Below are 18388 nucleotides of genomic sequence, written 5' to 3' on the forward strand. Positions count from 1 at the left end.
TCCACTCCTCTTTGCTCCATCTTTTTGGATGTTCTCTCTCTGCTCTCCATTTTCAAGCAATCAATGAATCAATAATTTACTGAGTTCTGGGCTCTGTGTTGAATGTTGAGAATACAAAGAAATGTAAAAAACTAGTCCCTGACCTCAAGGGGATCACATTCTAATGGGGGAGACAACATGCAAATAAGTATATATTTATGAGATATGATAAACATGAAAGAGTCAGTCAACTAATATTTATTAAACGACTACATATCAAGCACTGTGCTAAATCATGAGAATACAGAGAAAGGTAAAAGATACTCTCTGATCTCACAGTCTAATGGGGAAGACAACATGCAAAATACTGTGTATAAATAAGCTATAGACAAAAGATCATCAGAAAAGAGAAAGCATAAGAATTAAGTAGGATCAGAAAAAGTTCTTGAAAAAGATGAGACCTTAGCTGAGACTTGAAGACAGGGAAGCTAGGAAGTGAGGATGAGGAGGGAGAGTTCCAGGTATGAGGGACTCTCAGTGAAAATATTCAGTTGGGAGATGGAGTGTCTTGTGCAAGTAATAACAAAGAGGTCATTGTCACTGTATTACATTGTGTGTGTGTGTGTGTGTGTGTGTGTGTGTGTGTGCATCTATTTCTGTGTAAGGTATAAGAAGACTGTAAAGATAGAAATGGGCCAGGTTATAGAAGGCTTTAAAAGACAAATAGAGAAATTTATATTTCACACTAAAGGTAAAAGGAAGCCACCAATGTTGATAGAATGGGTTGGGGGTGGGTGGGAGGTGAAAAATTGTCAGATGTGCCCTTGGGGAAGATCAATTTGACAGCTGAATGGAGGATAAAATAGAGTGAGAAGACAGCTGAGGAAGACAAATCAACCAGCAGTCTATTGCAATAGTCCAGGTCTGAGGTGATGTGAATCTGGAACAAAGTGTTGGCGGTGTCCAAGGAGAGAAGGGGCCATATTCACGAGATGTTGAAAAGTAAAACTGGCAGACCTTGACAAAAGCTTGTATATGGGAGGGGGGGGTGGTGAGAGAGTGTTAGTGAAGAATCCAGTATTGCTTCTAGATTATCTTATAAAGTAATAAGGAAGAGAGGACTGGGGAGAGTTTGGGGAAAAGATGAGTTTTGTTTTGGACATACTGAGTTTAAGATGTCTATTAGCCATCTAGTCTGAGATATTTAAAAGGCACCTAGAAAAGTGAGACTGAAAATCAGGACTGAAGTTATGACTGGACAAATATATCTGAAAATCATTTACATAGAGATGGCAGTGATAACATAAGAGATGATGAGATCGCCAAGTGAAATTTTGTAGAAGGTGACTAGAAGAGGACCCAGGACAGAGCTCTTTGGATACTCATGGCTAATGAACATGACATTGATGAAAATCCAGTAAAGACTGACAAGGAATGGTCAGATGGAGAAAGAATAGGTAAAAGGACAATCAGGAAGGAGACTATAACAAAAGTCTAAAAAGAAGTGTCGCATAAACCTAACGAGAGTATAAGAAGGTTGTGATCAACAATGTTAAAGGCTACATAGAGTTGAAGAAGATGAAGATTAAGAAAAGGTCATTAAATTTGACAACTAAGAAATCATTGGTAACTTGAGGGGGAAAATGTTCCTTTGGATTGTGAGGTTGGAAGCAAGACTGTAGGGAGTTAAGAAGGGAGAGAGAAGAAATGAAGTTAAGGAATCTATCATGGATAGCCTTCTCAAGGAATTTAGTCACAAAAAGGAGACAAGACATAAGACAATTGCTAGCAGAAATGATGGATCAAGTAAGGGTTTGTGATGATGGGGAAGACATGGTTGTAGATAGTAAGGGAACTATCAATAGACAAGTTAAAGTTAAGTTAAAAGGCAGGGGCGGGGGATGACAGAGTAGGAGATCTGCTGGTAAGGACTGGATGGAATGAGATAGCTTGCATACGTAGAGAGGTTTGTCTTTGCCAGGAAAAATTCACCTCTTTATGTGAAACAGGAATAAAGGAAGAGAAAATGGTAGAAGGCTGCTGAGTGATATGAAATGATGATTAGAAAATAAGCAAGGGTTCTCTGTCAATGGCCTCAATTCTTTTCACCAAAGTATAAGGCAAGGTTCTCAGTTAAGAATGTAGGGAAAGAGGAAGTTATGGGAGGCTTGAGGAGGATGAAAAGTTTTTGAAAACCTGCCATGGAGAGTGGGATAGTGAGTCAATTAGGAAGGTGTTAGTAGGATTATCTTTCTTCATTAAAGGTCCAGTTAAGATTGTGCAACAGAACAATTTCATAATTTTCTCCAACTTTATTCATTATTGTGCAAATAACCCTTTGGCATCTGACTTTCCACTTCATCATTCAACTAAAACTGCTCTGTACATGGTTACTAATGATCACTTAATTGCCAAATTGGATAGACTTATCTTAATCCAAATCCTTCTTGACACATGTGCTGAATTTGATACCATTGACTATCCTCTCTTAAAAGATGCTTTCTCCACTTTGGGTTTTTGTAACACCATCTCTTATGATTTACCTCCTACCTATATGACCATTACTTACCGGTATCTTTTGTTTCATCCTCAGGGTTTTCATCCACAATATTCTCCCTAAATATGGATGTACCACAAGTTTCTATCAAAGGATATTTCTCTCCACCTCCTTTTCAACTTACCATATGTGATGAGATTAACTATTAATGCCCAGATTTACATATCCACCCCCAGTCTCTCTGCTGAATTTCAGTCTCATATCACCAACTTGGGTAATTTAAACCAAATATCCCAAAGGCATCTTAAAATCTCCATGTCTAACAGTGAACTCATCTTTCTTCCTAAATCCTCCCTTCTACCAATCTTCTCTATATCTATGTAAGATGCCACATTACACCCAGTCTCTCATGTTCATAACTTCAACATTATCCATGTCTTCACTCTTCCTTACCCCACATAGCCAATCACTTACCAAATCTTCCCATTTTTGCTTCACATATGACTCCTTCTCTCCTCTCATACAGCTACTGCCCTAGTTTATAATTTCATGAATTGTCACCTACAGGGTGTCCCTAAAGTCTGGACTCACAGGAAATCTCATTAACCTCTCATTAACCGTTTCACCAAAGACTGTGTTGTTCAGTGACTTCTTTTTCTGGGGTATGCTAAAGGAGAAGGTGTACTCAGTGAAAATCATGGATGGCACACACTTGATTGAATGCATAAATGAATAAAGAGTGAATGTGCTAAAATTGACAGCAATGTGGAATTATTGCATCGAGTTTACGTGAATCTTGCAAAGCACATCAACCTTTGCAACACAAATGATGGAAGTCACTGAAGATGTTATTTGTTAAAATTCCAATTAAATAAAATGTTGTTGAAAATTTCATTCATTTCTTGAAAATATGCATTTTGCCTATTTGTCCAGACTTTAGGAACACCCTATAGATTATGGTATCATCTTCCTAATTGCTCTCCCTGTCCCAAGTCTTTTATTGCTCCAGTCCATCCTACACACCACTGTCAAAATAATTTTCCTTAAGTATAGATCTGACCATCTAACTTGTTCAACTAACTCAGAGATTTTTTGTTGATTGTGCTTTTGCATTGGCTATGCCCAATGCCTGGAATTCACTCTTTCATTATCTCCACGTCAAAGAGAACCTTTGTTCCTTTAAGATATAACTGAAGCACTATCTTCCCTGCAAAGTCTCTACAGGTCTCCCAAACTACTTTATACCATGACTACACTACATTGAGGAGTCAGCTAAGTGACTCAGTAGATAGAGTGCTAGGCCTGGAGATAGAAAGACTTGAATTCGAATCCAGCCTTGGACATTTACTAGCTGTGTGACCCTGGGCAAGTCACTTCACCTCTGTTTGCCTTGATCCACTGGAGAAAGAAATGGCAAACCACTCTAGTATCTTTGCCAAGAAAACTCCATGGACAGCACTGGCATGCTGTGGTCCATGGAGTTACAGAGAGTTGGCCACAGCTGAACAACAGATACCATCTTCAATACATTTACTTTTATTAACTTTAGATTTATACTCTATGTATTTTTAAATATACTTGTCTCATCCATTAGAATATAAGATCCTTCTGAGTAATAATTGTTTCACTTATTGTACTTATATCTCCAGCACCTAGCAAAGTGCCTGGCATATTGTAGCTATTTCATAGAAAATGTATTCATAAGTGCTTTATTAGCTCTAAAGTTATTATCGTTATTATTATTAAATCCTTGTTGATCAACTGTGATAATTGTCTTTGAATATGCTCTATGTATATTTTACCTAGAGTCATATATGTGTACTTGGAATGGTTTGTCGACCTTTTTTTTTCACCCGAGAAAGATCTAATATACAGCATTTCCAATTTGACTATATTTTCCATGATGCCTGGTTGGAGTTTCCAAGATTACACTCTTATGAGGTCAATATAGTCAATTTCATATTGGGAAGGATCTGAGCAGAAGTGAATTTGTAATGCCACCATCCAGGAGTTCAGTAGTCCAAGCATTTTCCAGCACCAACGTAGCAAGGCTAATAATTCCTGAGCTGGGGAGAGTGAGGAGAAAAACCAACAAGCTGAGCAAGTTGATTTGTGATACATGACCTGCTCACCAAGGATAGTTACATTTCAGACTTTATATATTCATTGTGTTTTTCTTTGATGAAATGCAACAACCCATATGGAAGGAATAAGCCAAAGCTGGAGTGAGTCTTACAATGGAGCAGATTTTTTGTTCTCTATTGAGAATAAGCTATGAGAAGATGCAAAATGGTTACCTTTCTCCTACTCCAACTGAGAAGAAAATTTCATTAAGCCAATACATGCTTAAGTCTGGATATAGTGTTCTAAGTACTTCTCCCACTGCCCTTCCTCAATTTCTCTGGGAGATTTAGAAGGATTAGATTATTGAATCATGACTGTATGAGACTATTTTCTTCATTCCTTTACTATTGCTTTTAAAAAAAAAACTTTAGGTTAAATGTTGTCACTAGAAAACTTTTCCCTTGACTAGTCTACTTGGGAAGGTACAAACTAAATTCAAATTATTTTTAGAGGTTCCTCATGTGTCTGGGATGGGATTTAAAGCCTTAAGGAGAATTCTTATCATTTATATCATTCTCTTTTTTGGCAGGGCAATTGGGACTAAGTGACTTGCCCAAGGTCACACAGCTAGTACATGTGTCAAGTGTCTGAGGCCATATTTGGACTCAGGTCTTTCTGACTCCAGGGCCGGTGCTCTATTCATTGTGCCACCTGCCCCCATTTATATCATTCTTACATTGAATATTAGTAGTCCACAGGAATTTCAGAGTGAGTAGAAAACATCATACCTACATGGAATTCCTCTTTGAACCTCTCCTCTCTACCTTTTGACATTATACCCATCCTTTAAAGGTGTAAGGGCAAGCAAAGTGGAACTTTTTACTGTTTTTTCTTTTGGAGTGCTTCTCAGCACCAAGGCAATCAAGTGCCTTTGATTGAGTCTTGCCTTTGTTTGTAGGAAGGCACACACCCACTTGCTAATTAGGTTCACGAGAGGTGTGAAGCCCTTGGGCCCTGGAAAATGCTCTGAGGTTAGCATTTTGTTTTGGGGGCACAGTCATGGGAAGAGTGTTGGTGACTCTGGGTAGCCATTAAGGAGCCTCCCCCGCTCCCTTTGAAAACCCAGATGTTGGGACTTCTATCTCTGGTAACTGTATATGTATTGCTATGGTAGACAGAGAGATGCATGTCTGTTGATTTGTGTTATTTTGCTCTGTTTATATAATTTCTTCTTGGGTTTTTTCTGAAGTTCAGGACGCTGGCTTTTCCCCCCGAACTAAGTGAATGATATATCTATGTTAGATTAAAGTGAGGTTGTAAATCCATTAAAGTTGCTTTCCTTAGAAAAGCAGATCAAAGAACTTGTGCTAGCAGCTCTTCTGTGTGCTGGTGTTATTGTCCTTGCACAGCCACAGTAGCTGTAAGTAGCACTGTTGTTACAAAATCCCAGTTTAAATGTCACTTTCTCCATGGAACCTTTTATAATCTTTCAATCAGTAATCATCTCACTACCACCACCCTGGTTCAATGTTACAAAGTACGTTGAATGTCTTTTAGGCAACACCACATTTAATTTTGTTGTAGTAGTTGCTAAGAAATTTTTCTTTTCCTCTTTCCCTGTAAGGGTTTGGGGAGAATGAATGGTATCTACACAGATAGTATGCCTCTCAGTGTGAGAGGAATAATAGCTAACTTATGGAGACAAAAAGAAAAATAAGATAAAAGCAAAAGCTGGGGAGAGGAGTGGTAGCACCCAGGGAAAGGAAGACTCAAAAAGCTGTGTTATCAGCCTGAATGAGGGAGATGCTAATGAAAGGTTACTTGTTCCTTCTACCTTCTCTAAGAAAGTGATAAATAGGCAACAGTGATACATAAAGTTATGAAGAAGAGAATATACTCAAGTATAGGAGGTTGGTAAGAGGGAGGGGGAAAACATGACTAGGCAAGAGAATGAGAAAATACCCCAAAGTGCATCCTAACCCTCTATATCATGAAAGTCTCTAACACAAGGGTTACACTGATTTAGAGAAATTGTCCTAATTTTTATTTTATATATTTTATGCATTTATGCATTTTAGGGTATTTTACGCACCTAGTGGAGAGTGAACTTCATTACTGTCATTTTTTTTTATCTCTGTGTCTTCCTGAGTGCCTAGAAAACTAGTCTACATACTACATATACTTAATAAATGTTTGCTTAATTGAACCAAATTATACATGAGCTCAGAACATTTAAGAAATGTCTCAAAACCTATGGTCAATTGAGTACAAAAATCTGCTTTAACAGAAGTGAAACTTATAGGAAAGAATTGTTTTTACAATGTCAAAGAACAAAGATTTAGGTGATGAGATTCTAGTTTCCCTTAGTAAGCCGATCCATCATGGATTTCCTTTTAGGCATACTACTGCTGGTTTTGGAGTTAAGGACTTTGGCTTTAAATCCTGGCCCAATTGACCTTCTATGTGACTTGGGTGGATCACTTCTCTCTTCAAGGCCTTAGCTGCCTCAGCTGCAAAATGAAGGAGTTGGACTAGATCATCTTTAAGGTCCTGCTCCCCCCAGCCCTAAATCCTGTGGTGTTTCTTGTTGTTAGACTAAATATTTTATTCACTGGTCAACTTCAATTCCTTTAGATTTCTTTTTTTTTTCCTTTTGATAAAAAATAAATCCATACTATCCTCCTAATAAACACATTTAAAACAAGATAAGCTTTATACCATTACCTTGAACCCATTTCTGATTTTCCTAAGTCATATTCAACTGATTCAGAACAATGTAACTTGAATCAGTCAATGAAGGAAAGCTCAGTTCCTCTCATTCCCACCCCCCAGGAACGTAGGGCTTATTGCCTCTATTCCATGCACACTAATCTAAAGCACTCAAGCGTTGCAGATTGGACAGCAATCATGCTTCTCAGCTGGTACAATATAAAGAGGTTTAACATTTTTTAAATATTGGGAATTACCGTAAACATCCCAAATCTAAAAGCAATTAGGACTTTAAGCATGTGCTGGGCAGAAGTAATTGAGCTTTATTAAGGGATTTCAGAGCTGGTATGAAGACTTTCTCATGAATGTTGTCATGGCCCCACCAAAGAACAGGAGAGAAAAATAATATATCAAGCAAATTTATATTGTACCTCAGACTGGCTGCTTTGGGGGAGGGGTAGAGTGGTATAGAAACTCAATTGGTAAACACCAGGTATTTTTTTTCTTACCAATTCATAGAATTTCATATATCCTATAGTCCTAACTCCTACATTATACATAATATTCATTGTACAGATGAAGCACATTTCCATAGACTTAACTGTGTATATAAGATCATAACGCTAAGTTGTGGCACTCCCAGTTAGCAGAGGTCTCCCAAGTGTCATCATTACGTGAACACTATTGTAAAATGGTACACAATGATTGAGCCAAGGGTACCTATCTGTGTTGACGTTTGTCCAACCATTGGATGGTGAGAACTGAAGATGGTAGCATTTTCTATGTCTCTAAGATTTTCAATTATTATCCCTATCATATATCACTTTGTCCCTGAATGAACTTGGGTATATTAAGGTATATTATATATGTATTATGTATATTATATGTATAATCTATATTATATCATATATATTTATTCAAGTATATATGAATATATATATAATGTAGGCATATACACATTTTAGATGCATTAATTTTTAAATCACTTTTTTGAAACATACATAATATGCAAAACATAAAAAAGAAAAATGAAAAATCTTTCACATTGCTTAGCAATCCATTCCTTAGCAGTAAGTTAATTTTATGTTTAAAGTTTAAAGGTTCATAAGCTACATCAACATGAGAAATAGAGGTTTTAAAGCAACATCAGTATGAGAAACAGCTTTTTCACTGAAACTCATTTTCATTTTGACTATAAATGTATTCCTGTATTTTAAAAGTTAGCAGATGCTGATATTTAGAGATTCGAAGTCAATTTCATATTTTGCACATACCAACCTACCTAAGAAACATATATTAGAAGAATGGTGCTTTTTTTCACCATTTAAAATGAAAGCGAAAGTATAAAAGTACTTTAACTATTCTATGTCATCTCTATTATTCCCTAGAGGTATTAAAAATAAATAGACAAAGAAAATGATGGTAATATCATAATTGCTTTTGAAGGCCAATGATACATTTAAAAAAAGTATTTATTTATTTTTTCTTAATACCAAAGGAGCACCTTTGATGGTTGAGGACACCCCTGTGGTGATTAGTTTAGTGTTTTCCTGGAGGAAGTTACGCTGGTGAACGGGGATGGTTCTCAGGTTCTTATTAATGCAATCAATTCTAGCTGTTACATTTGTCGGTGGTACTGTGTTTGGTGGCAGCCCATTGATCTGATACATCCAATAGATATTTTCTGTCTGGAAAAAAGATTGGGAGAGGTTTTATGTGAACCATCCATGGTCTAATAGGGAAAGCATTTGAAACAAACAAACAAAATGCTTAAAGTAATGTACAAATTAGAGAGTCATTTGTTTTTCTCCGTGCAGGGTGCATAGAGGCCACAAAAATAGATCCTCACCCATAGGGAAAAACTATTAACTTGCACAACAGGCAATGGAATTCGCTTCATTTTAAGAATGAAATGGCACTTACTAAAAATACACACAGAGTCACAAGCCTGCCGTGTAGGTTGTCACACCATTTTTTCTCTGTGCACAGCACATTTTTTTTGGTAGGGGCAGTGGTAGGGGGAGAGAGGAAAAAATGAGAGTGAAAATGGAGGAAAAGAGTGTCCATATAGTTTGTGATAGAAGCATTTCCAAACATAAACTATGACTAATTGAAAGAACTGGTTGTAAGATTGATTTTACAAAACATTTAAATTAACTGCATTGAAATTAACCATTAATTGAGAGATAGAGTATTAGACTCACTCACTTCACTCTGTACTTGCTACTCTACCAGATTTCAATGCCAGGAAACATGATGCTCCTCCCAGGTTAAGCTAATCTCCAATTGCAGTTTCATGCCACTACCTCCAGCCTTGAATAACCACCATCTTCCTCACACTTCTTTCCTCTCTGATTAGAGGGCTAGAGGATGGAGTAACAAAATCCTCCCAATGCCTTCCTTTATAGAAGTATTGATATGTCTGGTTTCAATGCCACTGAACAAGATGACCCCTCCCCAGGAACTCCCTGTTCTCCTTGTAGTCTCCCCCTTTCCCCTCTGCTATCCTGCATCCTTTTGTGTGTCTCCCCCTAATAGATTGTAAGTTCTTTGAGGTCAGGAACTATCTTTCTTTTTTGTTAATTATAGTCTTAGCACTTAGCACAGTGCCTGGTAGATGGTAGTTGTTTAATAAATGTTCAATGAATTGACTTGGACTTAGAGCAGGGATGATCTTGGTTTTAATCCTGTCTTGGACAGTTACTGTGTGACTATGGACAAATTATTTACCTTTCCAGAGCTTTACTTTGCTCACCAATAAAATGGAAATAATTATACTTAAAATACTTATGCCAGATGCCTGTTGGTTGGTTTAAATAAGATAGATTACATAAACAAGGATGTGCTGGTCAATGTTTTACAACTAGTTCCTCCCTTCTAAAAAAAAGTTCCCACAACACAATTTTAAGTTTGATCTACATTATTGACATTTTTCCATCACTTTCTTATATCTAGAAAGTTTAAAAAAAAAACAATAAATCCAGCTTTAATTTGTAGCATTTGCTGATTTCCAAGGTGCAAAAGCTTACTGAAAATTTCATAATCCACCTCCAAAGTCATTTTGAGCTGGCTCTGGCACACTCACATTTCAAATCACAAAACCTATAGAATTTATAGGTTTTTGGCTCTAGAAATTCAAGTGAGAAGAACTTGTATAGGGATTGGTTATGAAATGTTTCATTACTTCTATGGATACACATAGGGAATAGCATTGAAAAAGGTAGTCATTTTCTAGCTTGCTGTGTATATTCATGTATGCCAAAGCCACAATATTCTTGCCTTCATTCTTTATAGCAGCTATTCTTTATGTATACATTTTTGCTCTTGATGCTTCTTATTCGTTCTTATCCCATAACATTCCTTCTCCCATTAATATGTTTTTGTATGAAGATGTACTTACTCCAACTCCAAGGCAAGGATTTCCTTGCTCCTTCAGGTCTCAACTCAAGCACCACTGGGTACCCTAAGCTCCTAGGTTCTCTCTACCAAACTATATATTTATTTTGTATGTTTTCTATATATATTTCTTAATGCATGTGTTACCTCCCCTGGTAGAATATGATTGAGCTAAGGGGATACAACTGTATTGCCTTTTGAGCATTTAGAATTTGGTTATGATTATTTGGTTCTTCCCACAGATGGAGGATGTGAACTGTATGAGGAGGAAGTAGGTGAATTGTTTTTTTCTAGTAATGATGCCATGTATGTGTGAGGTAAGGTAAGTACATCAAGAAATACAGTTCTTCCAGAATGAGTTGGAGGAATAAAATACAAATAGTAGTGGCTGGAGGTTCCTCGCTGAAGGGTTCTTCAGATGGTATTTGCCAGTGACAATAAGAGTAGAGAGGTCTGCTGTCTTTTAAGGATATTTACCTGGGGCATGGTGGAGAACTTTTTCAAATGTGTTCAACTTAGAAATTATTACCCACCTCAGGTAATTTACATGGATAAAAATGATACTGACAGAAGGAATCTAGAAACAGTTGTTAGAGATTATGAAGACACTCATAAGAATCTGAAAGCCTTAGGTACACAGGTGGCATTTCTATAACTACTTCCAAATGGAATTTGGAAGAGAAAGACAGATTTGGGGCATAGGCAGCTGCTTAAGACCATGGAATCTCAGAAGAGGATTTTTAACTTCTGAACCACATTTTAAAAAATACAGGTTGTACTATTTTGGTCAGGAATGATGTAATCTTTAACTAGGATGAGCAAAAATCACATTTGCCTAATGAGAAAACTTACATGAACCGATGCCAAGTGATGAAAGCTAAATCAGGAAAACATTATGCAAAATGATTTATATCTTAATGGAAAGAACAACAACAAACAAATAAATGAATACTGTTTAATGATAATGATAATGGAGATTCATCTTGGAGAAAACTTAGGAAATGTGCCTCCCTCTCATCTTTGCAAAGGTGGAATACTCTGGAATACTATGCACGTGCATTATTACATACATCTCCAGCCTCAGCTGATATATAACATGCATATATAGAGGCATACACACAGGAATACATAGATAAATAAAGGTTCATTCAACCAAGAACTGGCACCCTAGAAGATTAACTTTGTGTGTGGCTCTACTGGATTGTAAGACCTTTGCGGTGTTTTTTCCCTTAAAAATGATTGGTAGGATCAGGTCCTTAGGAAAGGTATTTTTTTTTCAAAAACTATAACCAGAAGAATAGTTGCAAACATTTCTCCCAATACCAGGGGTACAATCTTCCAAAAAATATACAGAAAGTCCTTGGAGGGAAGGGCAGAGGGAGTAACCATGAATTGAAAATACAGTCATCCTAGCAATCATTAAAAATACTTGATACTGACTAAGAAATAGAGAGGTGGATCAGTGGAATAGGTTAGGTACCTAAGATGCATTAGTCAATGACTATAGTCAATGCATTAGTCTACTGTTTGACAAACCCAAAGACCCCAGTTTCTGGGATAAGAACTCACTATTTGACAATAACTGCTGGGACAACTAGAAAATAGTATGGCAGAAACTGGGCATAGACCAACACCTTACAATTCCAAATGCGTACATGATTTAGGTATAAAGGTTGATATGATAAGCAAATTAGGAGAGCAAGGTATAGTTTATCTGTCAGATTTATGGAGAATAGAGGAATTTATGACCAAGGAAGAGATAGAGAATATTATGAAATGTAAAATGAACAATTTTGATTACATTTAAATTGAAAAGTTTTTGCACAAAGTCAATGCAACCAAGATTAGGAGGGAAGCAGAAAAGTGGGAAATAATTTTTACAATCAGTGTCTCTGATAAAGGCTTCATTTCTAAAATAGATAGAGAATTGAGTCAAATTTATAAGAATACAAGTCATTCTCCAATTGATAAATGGTCAAAGGATATGAACAGGCAATTGTCAGAAGAAGAATTTAAAACTCTCTATAGTCATACGAAAAAATGCTCTAAATCACTATTGATTAGAGAGATGCAAATCAAAACGACTCTGAGGTACCACATCATACCTATTAGTTTGGCTAACATGATAAAACAGGAAAATGATAAATGTTGGAGAAGATGTGGGAAAATTGCAACACTAATTCATTGGTGGTGGACTTGTGAACTGATCCAACCATTCTGGAGAGCAATTTGGAGCTAAGCCCAAAGGGCTATAAAAATATGCATACCCTTTGGCCCAGAAATATCGCTTCTAGGGCTGTATCCCAAAGAGATCATAAAAATGGGAAAATGACCCACATGTACAAAAATATTTATAGCAGCTCTTTTTGTGGTAGCCAAGTACTAGAAATTAAGGGGATGCCCCTCAATTAGGGAATGGCTGAACAAGTTGTGGTATATCAATGAAAAGGAATACACAGCTGTATAAGAAATGATGAGCAGGCAGACTTCAGAAAAACCTGGAAAGATTTATATGAACTGATGCTGAGTGAAGTGAGCAAAAAGTGAGACCATTGTGCACAGTAACAGCCACAGTGTGCAATGACTGACTTTCATAGACTTAGCTCTTCTCAGCAATGCAAGTAGCTAAAACAATTCCAAAAGACTCCTGATGAAAATGTCATCCACATTCAGAGAAAGAAATACAGAGTGTGAATGTAGATTGAAGCATATTATTTGCTTTCTTTTTTTGTTTTGTTTTGTTTTTTCTTTCCCATGGTTCTTCCCATTCATTCTAATTTTTCTATGTAACATAACTAATGTGAAAATATGTTTAATAAGAATGTCTATGTAAAGCCTATGTCAGATTGCACACTGTCCTGGTGAGGGGTAAAGGGAGGGAAGTGAAGAAAAATTTAAAACTTATGGAAGTGACTGTTGAAAACTAAAAATAAACAAATTCTTTTATTAAAGAAAAAGAAAATACAGTGGTCTTGAGGCACATTTGTAGGGAACACAAATGGCCAAAGCAAGTCACGAATGTGGAACTGCAGAAACTTAATGCCCTTTCTCTCTGGAGTTTCCTCACCATGTTTGGGGGATAGGGGTGGAATGGGTCACATTCTTGATGGATGTGATTGCTCCACAGCTCAGCTGGCCCAATTTTTCATAGAGTATCGCTGGGCAGGTCAATCTACTGCTGAACTGGGCTAGGCTATAGCTGCCATGCTGCACCAAACAGGTTGTTGGGCATTCTTACAGCAGGACCAATTCTCTGAATGTCTCAGGCTTGCTCTTTAATGGGTAGCCAAAGTCCTTTTCCACTTTCAGCCACTGGCTTGGTTAGATGGCAGAGTGCTCTCTTTCAGCTAGGGCAAAGATTCAGCTTATAGTTCGGCATAATTATATATATGTATGTATGTATATATATATATATATATATTTATAATTCATCAGAATTATCTTCCTTTTGGCTCCCTCTTTCTCTGTTTGTCACCTTCTCACCATCAGGCAGGAGTTGGGACGAGTCTTGCTTCTTCAGCTTAAAAAATCTTTCCAGGCTCAGAATCCTTTTCCTTCACTAAGACACTCTTCCTTAATAAGAGCTGGCATCTGTACAGTACTTGCTATGTGCCAGAAACTGTTCTAAATGCTTTACAGTTATTACCTCATTTCATTCTCACAATAACCTAAAAGGTAGATGTTGCCATTATCTCCATTTTGCAGATGAGGAAACTGAGGTAAACAGAGGTTAAGTGACTTGCCCCGAGTCACACAGCTAGTAAGTATCTGAGGCTGGATTTGAACTCACGTCTTCCTGACTCCAGGCTTAATGCTCTCTCCACTCTTTCCACCTAGCTGAATCAAGCTGCCACCTTACCTTAGATTGGGGAGTTTCAAGCTACCATACTCCTTTCAGGATCTTATAAAGATGAGTAATTAGGGACAAAGCTAGTAATGCAGTCTGTGCCCTGCAGGCAAATTCAGTACTTCCATGCCTTCTTCACAGGCAACTGAAATATTTAAAACTGATACACTTCCTAGGAAACAGTGTCTGTGTGTGTCTGTGTGTGTGTTTATGTATATGTGTGTATGTATACATGTGTTTATGTATATGTGTATATATGTGTGTATATATTTGTACATATGATATGTATACATTTATACACATATGTTGTATAGACATACCATGTATGTCTATACATAAGTACATGTGTGTGTATTTATTTATCTGAAGGCCCTACCTTTGACATTTTAATGTTTCTGTTCCTTATTTCTCATGACTTTTTACTTCTGCTGAAGTCTCACTTGGGTGTCTCCCTTTACATATAAGTGTAGATATAAGCATATATTGTTTAGAGCCCCACTAATATCAACAAAGTCTTAAATATGCTAAGAGTGGAGAGAAAAAGCTATTTACATATGCCTACCAAGTTACATACTCTGGGGAGTTAGAAAGTATGGACTACAACACTGGTTTAAAAAAATTGTCAGTAGAAACACTAAGAAGTTCAAAAGTGAAAAAAAAATCTAAATAAAATCCAGTCTCAGGTCTCTACATAAAAATGCCCCCCAAATGGACATAACTCTGACAGTATGTGTTATTCAAAAGGGAAATGACATACAAAGGTGGGCATTAACTCCTAGTGATGGAGATCATGACTAATCCAAGTGACTGCCCATTGTCTATGACCCTTATCCATATTCTACTATAAATTCACAAGAAGTTCCACTTAACATTCCAGGGCTTCCTTTAATTTCTTTTTGCATTGTAAGGAAACTAATGCAGTAAATGGGATGCCCTCATTGTCCCTTGATCTTGCCACATCTTTTTCATTTGTATATTTTTACATGATCTTCTACTCTAGTTCTCTTCATTTGTAATGCATTGCAGCATATTTACACCCACCATGTCTTCTCTATTTTCCTTTGGTTGATAATATTTTTCATGGATTCAGAGATTATAATGATTCCTAACTCAGCCATAAGACAATACAGTAGAATATTGACATTAAAAATGAGACTTTGTTTCAGGGAGAAGTTCAGGAGCAATTTGAACAATGTGTAATCTCTGAAAGGCGATACATCATATCCCTCTTGAACAATTTGGGATCAACTCATTGTCTATTTGCAGATGAAACCAAGGCCCATCTTTTAATATTTGTTCAAATATATGTAATACTTGTACATGCATAAACACAAAGTGGTTGAGCAGGCATTATTTATTCACTTGTTTTTTGTTTGTTTTCACTGTGTAAGTAATTTTTTTGAGTGGTTATGGATCTTATCCAGAAAGGTCTGAAATAGTCTCAGGCTTAATGTAATCAAAATGATGTTAGCCACAAACAAAAGCTTTCAGAGGACCTGAACTTCATAAGGAATTCCTCCTTCAGCTTGGACTTTACATGGGATCTCTTCCATAAAGATGGCAAACACTTTTGGCAAGCATACATTTTTATGTTTGACACTTCACCTGATATTAATCATTAGGATATCATTGAGTGGGATCTCATATTCCCTAAACCTTTCACCAACTGCATAATGAAAAAGATTGTCAAGCAAAAAGAAAAAGACAATTCCTTCCCTCAAGGAGATTACATTTGAATGATGGAAGACAACATATAATAAATGAGCTGAAAATCTAGGAGGAGGGAAGGGAAGAAAGTGGAGTTTTGAGTTTTGAGAGCCAGGTAGAGCAGGGCAAGGAAGGAAGGAGTCAGCACAGTATGGCCTGGGCACTTCCTTGAAATGGAGGTTCCAGGAAGAACTCCTGAATCAGAGGAGGGAATTTCAGTGGCAGTGGTCCATTGTGAAATATCATATGAAAACCCTACTTTTTTCCCTCTAACATAGTTGTTAAAGATGTCCTTGTTATATGTGTGTATGTACGTATGCCTGTGTGTGTGTGTGTGTGTGTGTGTGTATGTGTGTGTATATAGTTAGGGAAAAGTATATAGATTGAAAAGTGTTAATGTTTTCTCATTTATGATCTCCATTTTTTATCTGTTCTGCTCATTTGATCCTTAAATGTCCTTGGGATGACTACTTAGGTCTCTAGCCAAGCTGTCTGTTAAGTAGTTTTATCCTCCACTACTTGTCTCTGTTTTATGAGGAAATAACATTCATAATTGTCTATCCTCTTCCTCTATAAAATTTCACAAACAAGTTTACATTATAAAGTGTGGCTGTCCTTGGGTGATTTATCTATCCACTTTGTAAGTCACATGTTTGCTTTCTTTTAGACCCTTTTGGTTTCTATAGTCAATTATTTTATAGTATTTAGAGTTTTATTTTAGAAGTTTGTAATGGGTTTTGATGTCTAAATTTCCATTAACATCCCAGTTTTCTGCAATAATAACTTGTTTATATGAATTGTGTTGATGTTGCTTCCCTTATAAGTCATAATTCTCACACATTAATCCTCTATTTTAAGGAGAAATGTTTGTATGAAGCAATTCAAGAACCAAAGTGGAGAGATATGTCAAAAAGAATTTAGTTGAAAATGAATCAATGAAGAGTAAAACAAAAGCAATATTATAATGGGAATACCACCAACCACCTGGAGAAAAGTAGGAAATAGTCACAAACCTGGCATGTAACCATGTACTGAAAGTACTCAATTATCTTGACATCTATTGGAACTCTCTCTGCCTACACTTGATCTTAACCCAAATAGGCAGCGAAGTAATAAAAACTCTCTCTGCCTAAAGCAGAGTAGCTAATAAATTATTGGCTTGCCTTAGTAATGAATTCATTCCTTAAAAGACTGAGTAAGCTACGAAAGAAATTAAAGCTCTAGAATTTAATCTGATAAACAAGGATGAAATAGTTGTGAAAACAGAAATTATGTAAGCCTTGGGGGAAGTGACCATTCAATCTTAGAATTTATTATATTGCTGTTACTCTGTCATTTCAGTCATGTCTGACTCTTCATAACCCTATTTGGGGTTTTCTTGGCAAAGATCATGAAGTCGTTTGTCATTTTCTTCTCTGGCTCATTTTACAGATGAGGAAACCGAGGCAAAAGAGCTAATTGACTTGCCCAAGGTCACACAGGAATGTTTGCAGCAAGATTTGTTTTCGGCTCTTCCTGACTCCAGGCCCAGAGCTCTATCCACTGCATTATCTGACATGTTCTTAATAGCTTGATAGAACCAAATTGAAAGTATAGGTTTACTACTAAATGCATAAAATATCTGGGGATTAACATTCCAAAGCACATAAAAGATATGTATGAAGTCTTCCTCAGATAAACAGTTTAAATAGCTGGAGGAATACTCAGTATTCATTTTTAGGCCTGGCAACAGAATAAAAAAGACAACGTTACCTAAGTTATTATTTCCCAGGCTGGTTTGGGTATACCCAGTTCAGGTAACATGGAGTCTGCTGCATCCCCTACTATGGGTGGCAGGAGACCCCTTTGATGGGTTGCCTGGGTCTTTAAAAACTGGTAAGACTGAGCTGTTCATCCTCTTCCTGAAGCTATCTTATTGACTAGATATAGAAGATAAATATCAGTTCACCTATAGCTGGTGAGAGGGGCAATACTTCCCCTGCTCCATAGAAATGGACCTTGAATGATTTATTTTTGTTCTATATTGTTTGTCTTTTTCTCTTTTAGCTTCTGGATATGACCTTCACAGGATCAGGAGTTCAAAACATGCAATCCTGGAGCCAGGATTTCAGGCAGGGTATTGGAGGTATCCAGCTTGGCATGGTAGTCCTGAGAAGCCAAGGTACTTGAGCTTTGAGTTGGTAGGAGGT

General features: G+C 36.8%; 1 protein-coding gene across 1 annotated transcript in view; it reads right to left on the bottom strand.

Annotated features, from left to right (window-relative positions):
- Positions 1 to 8721: 8721 nt before the first annotated feature.
- Positions 8722 to 18388, bottom strand: part of CFAP47 (cilia and flagella associated protein 47) — a 965255-nt gene continuing 955588 nt past the window's right edge. The window contains exon 65 of the mRNA XM_036744194.1: positions 8722 to 8937. Within this exon, the coding sequence (XP_036600089.1) occupies positions 8722 to 8937 (216 nt within the window). The remainder of the gene's footprint in view (positions 8938 to 18388) is intronic.

The sequence above is a fragment of the Trichosurus vulpecula genome, chromosome 2 (assembly GCF_011100635.1).
Source record: "Trichosurus vulpecula isolate mTriVul1 chromosome 2, mTriVul1.pri, whole genome shotgun sequence".
In the NCBI taxonomy this organism is placed as follows: domain Eukaryota; kingdom Metazoa; phylum Chordata; class Mammalia; order Diprotodontia; family Phalangeridae; genus Trichosurus; species Trichosurus vulpecula.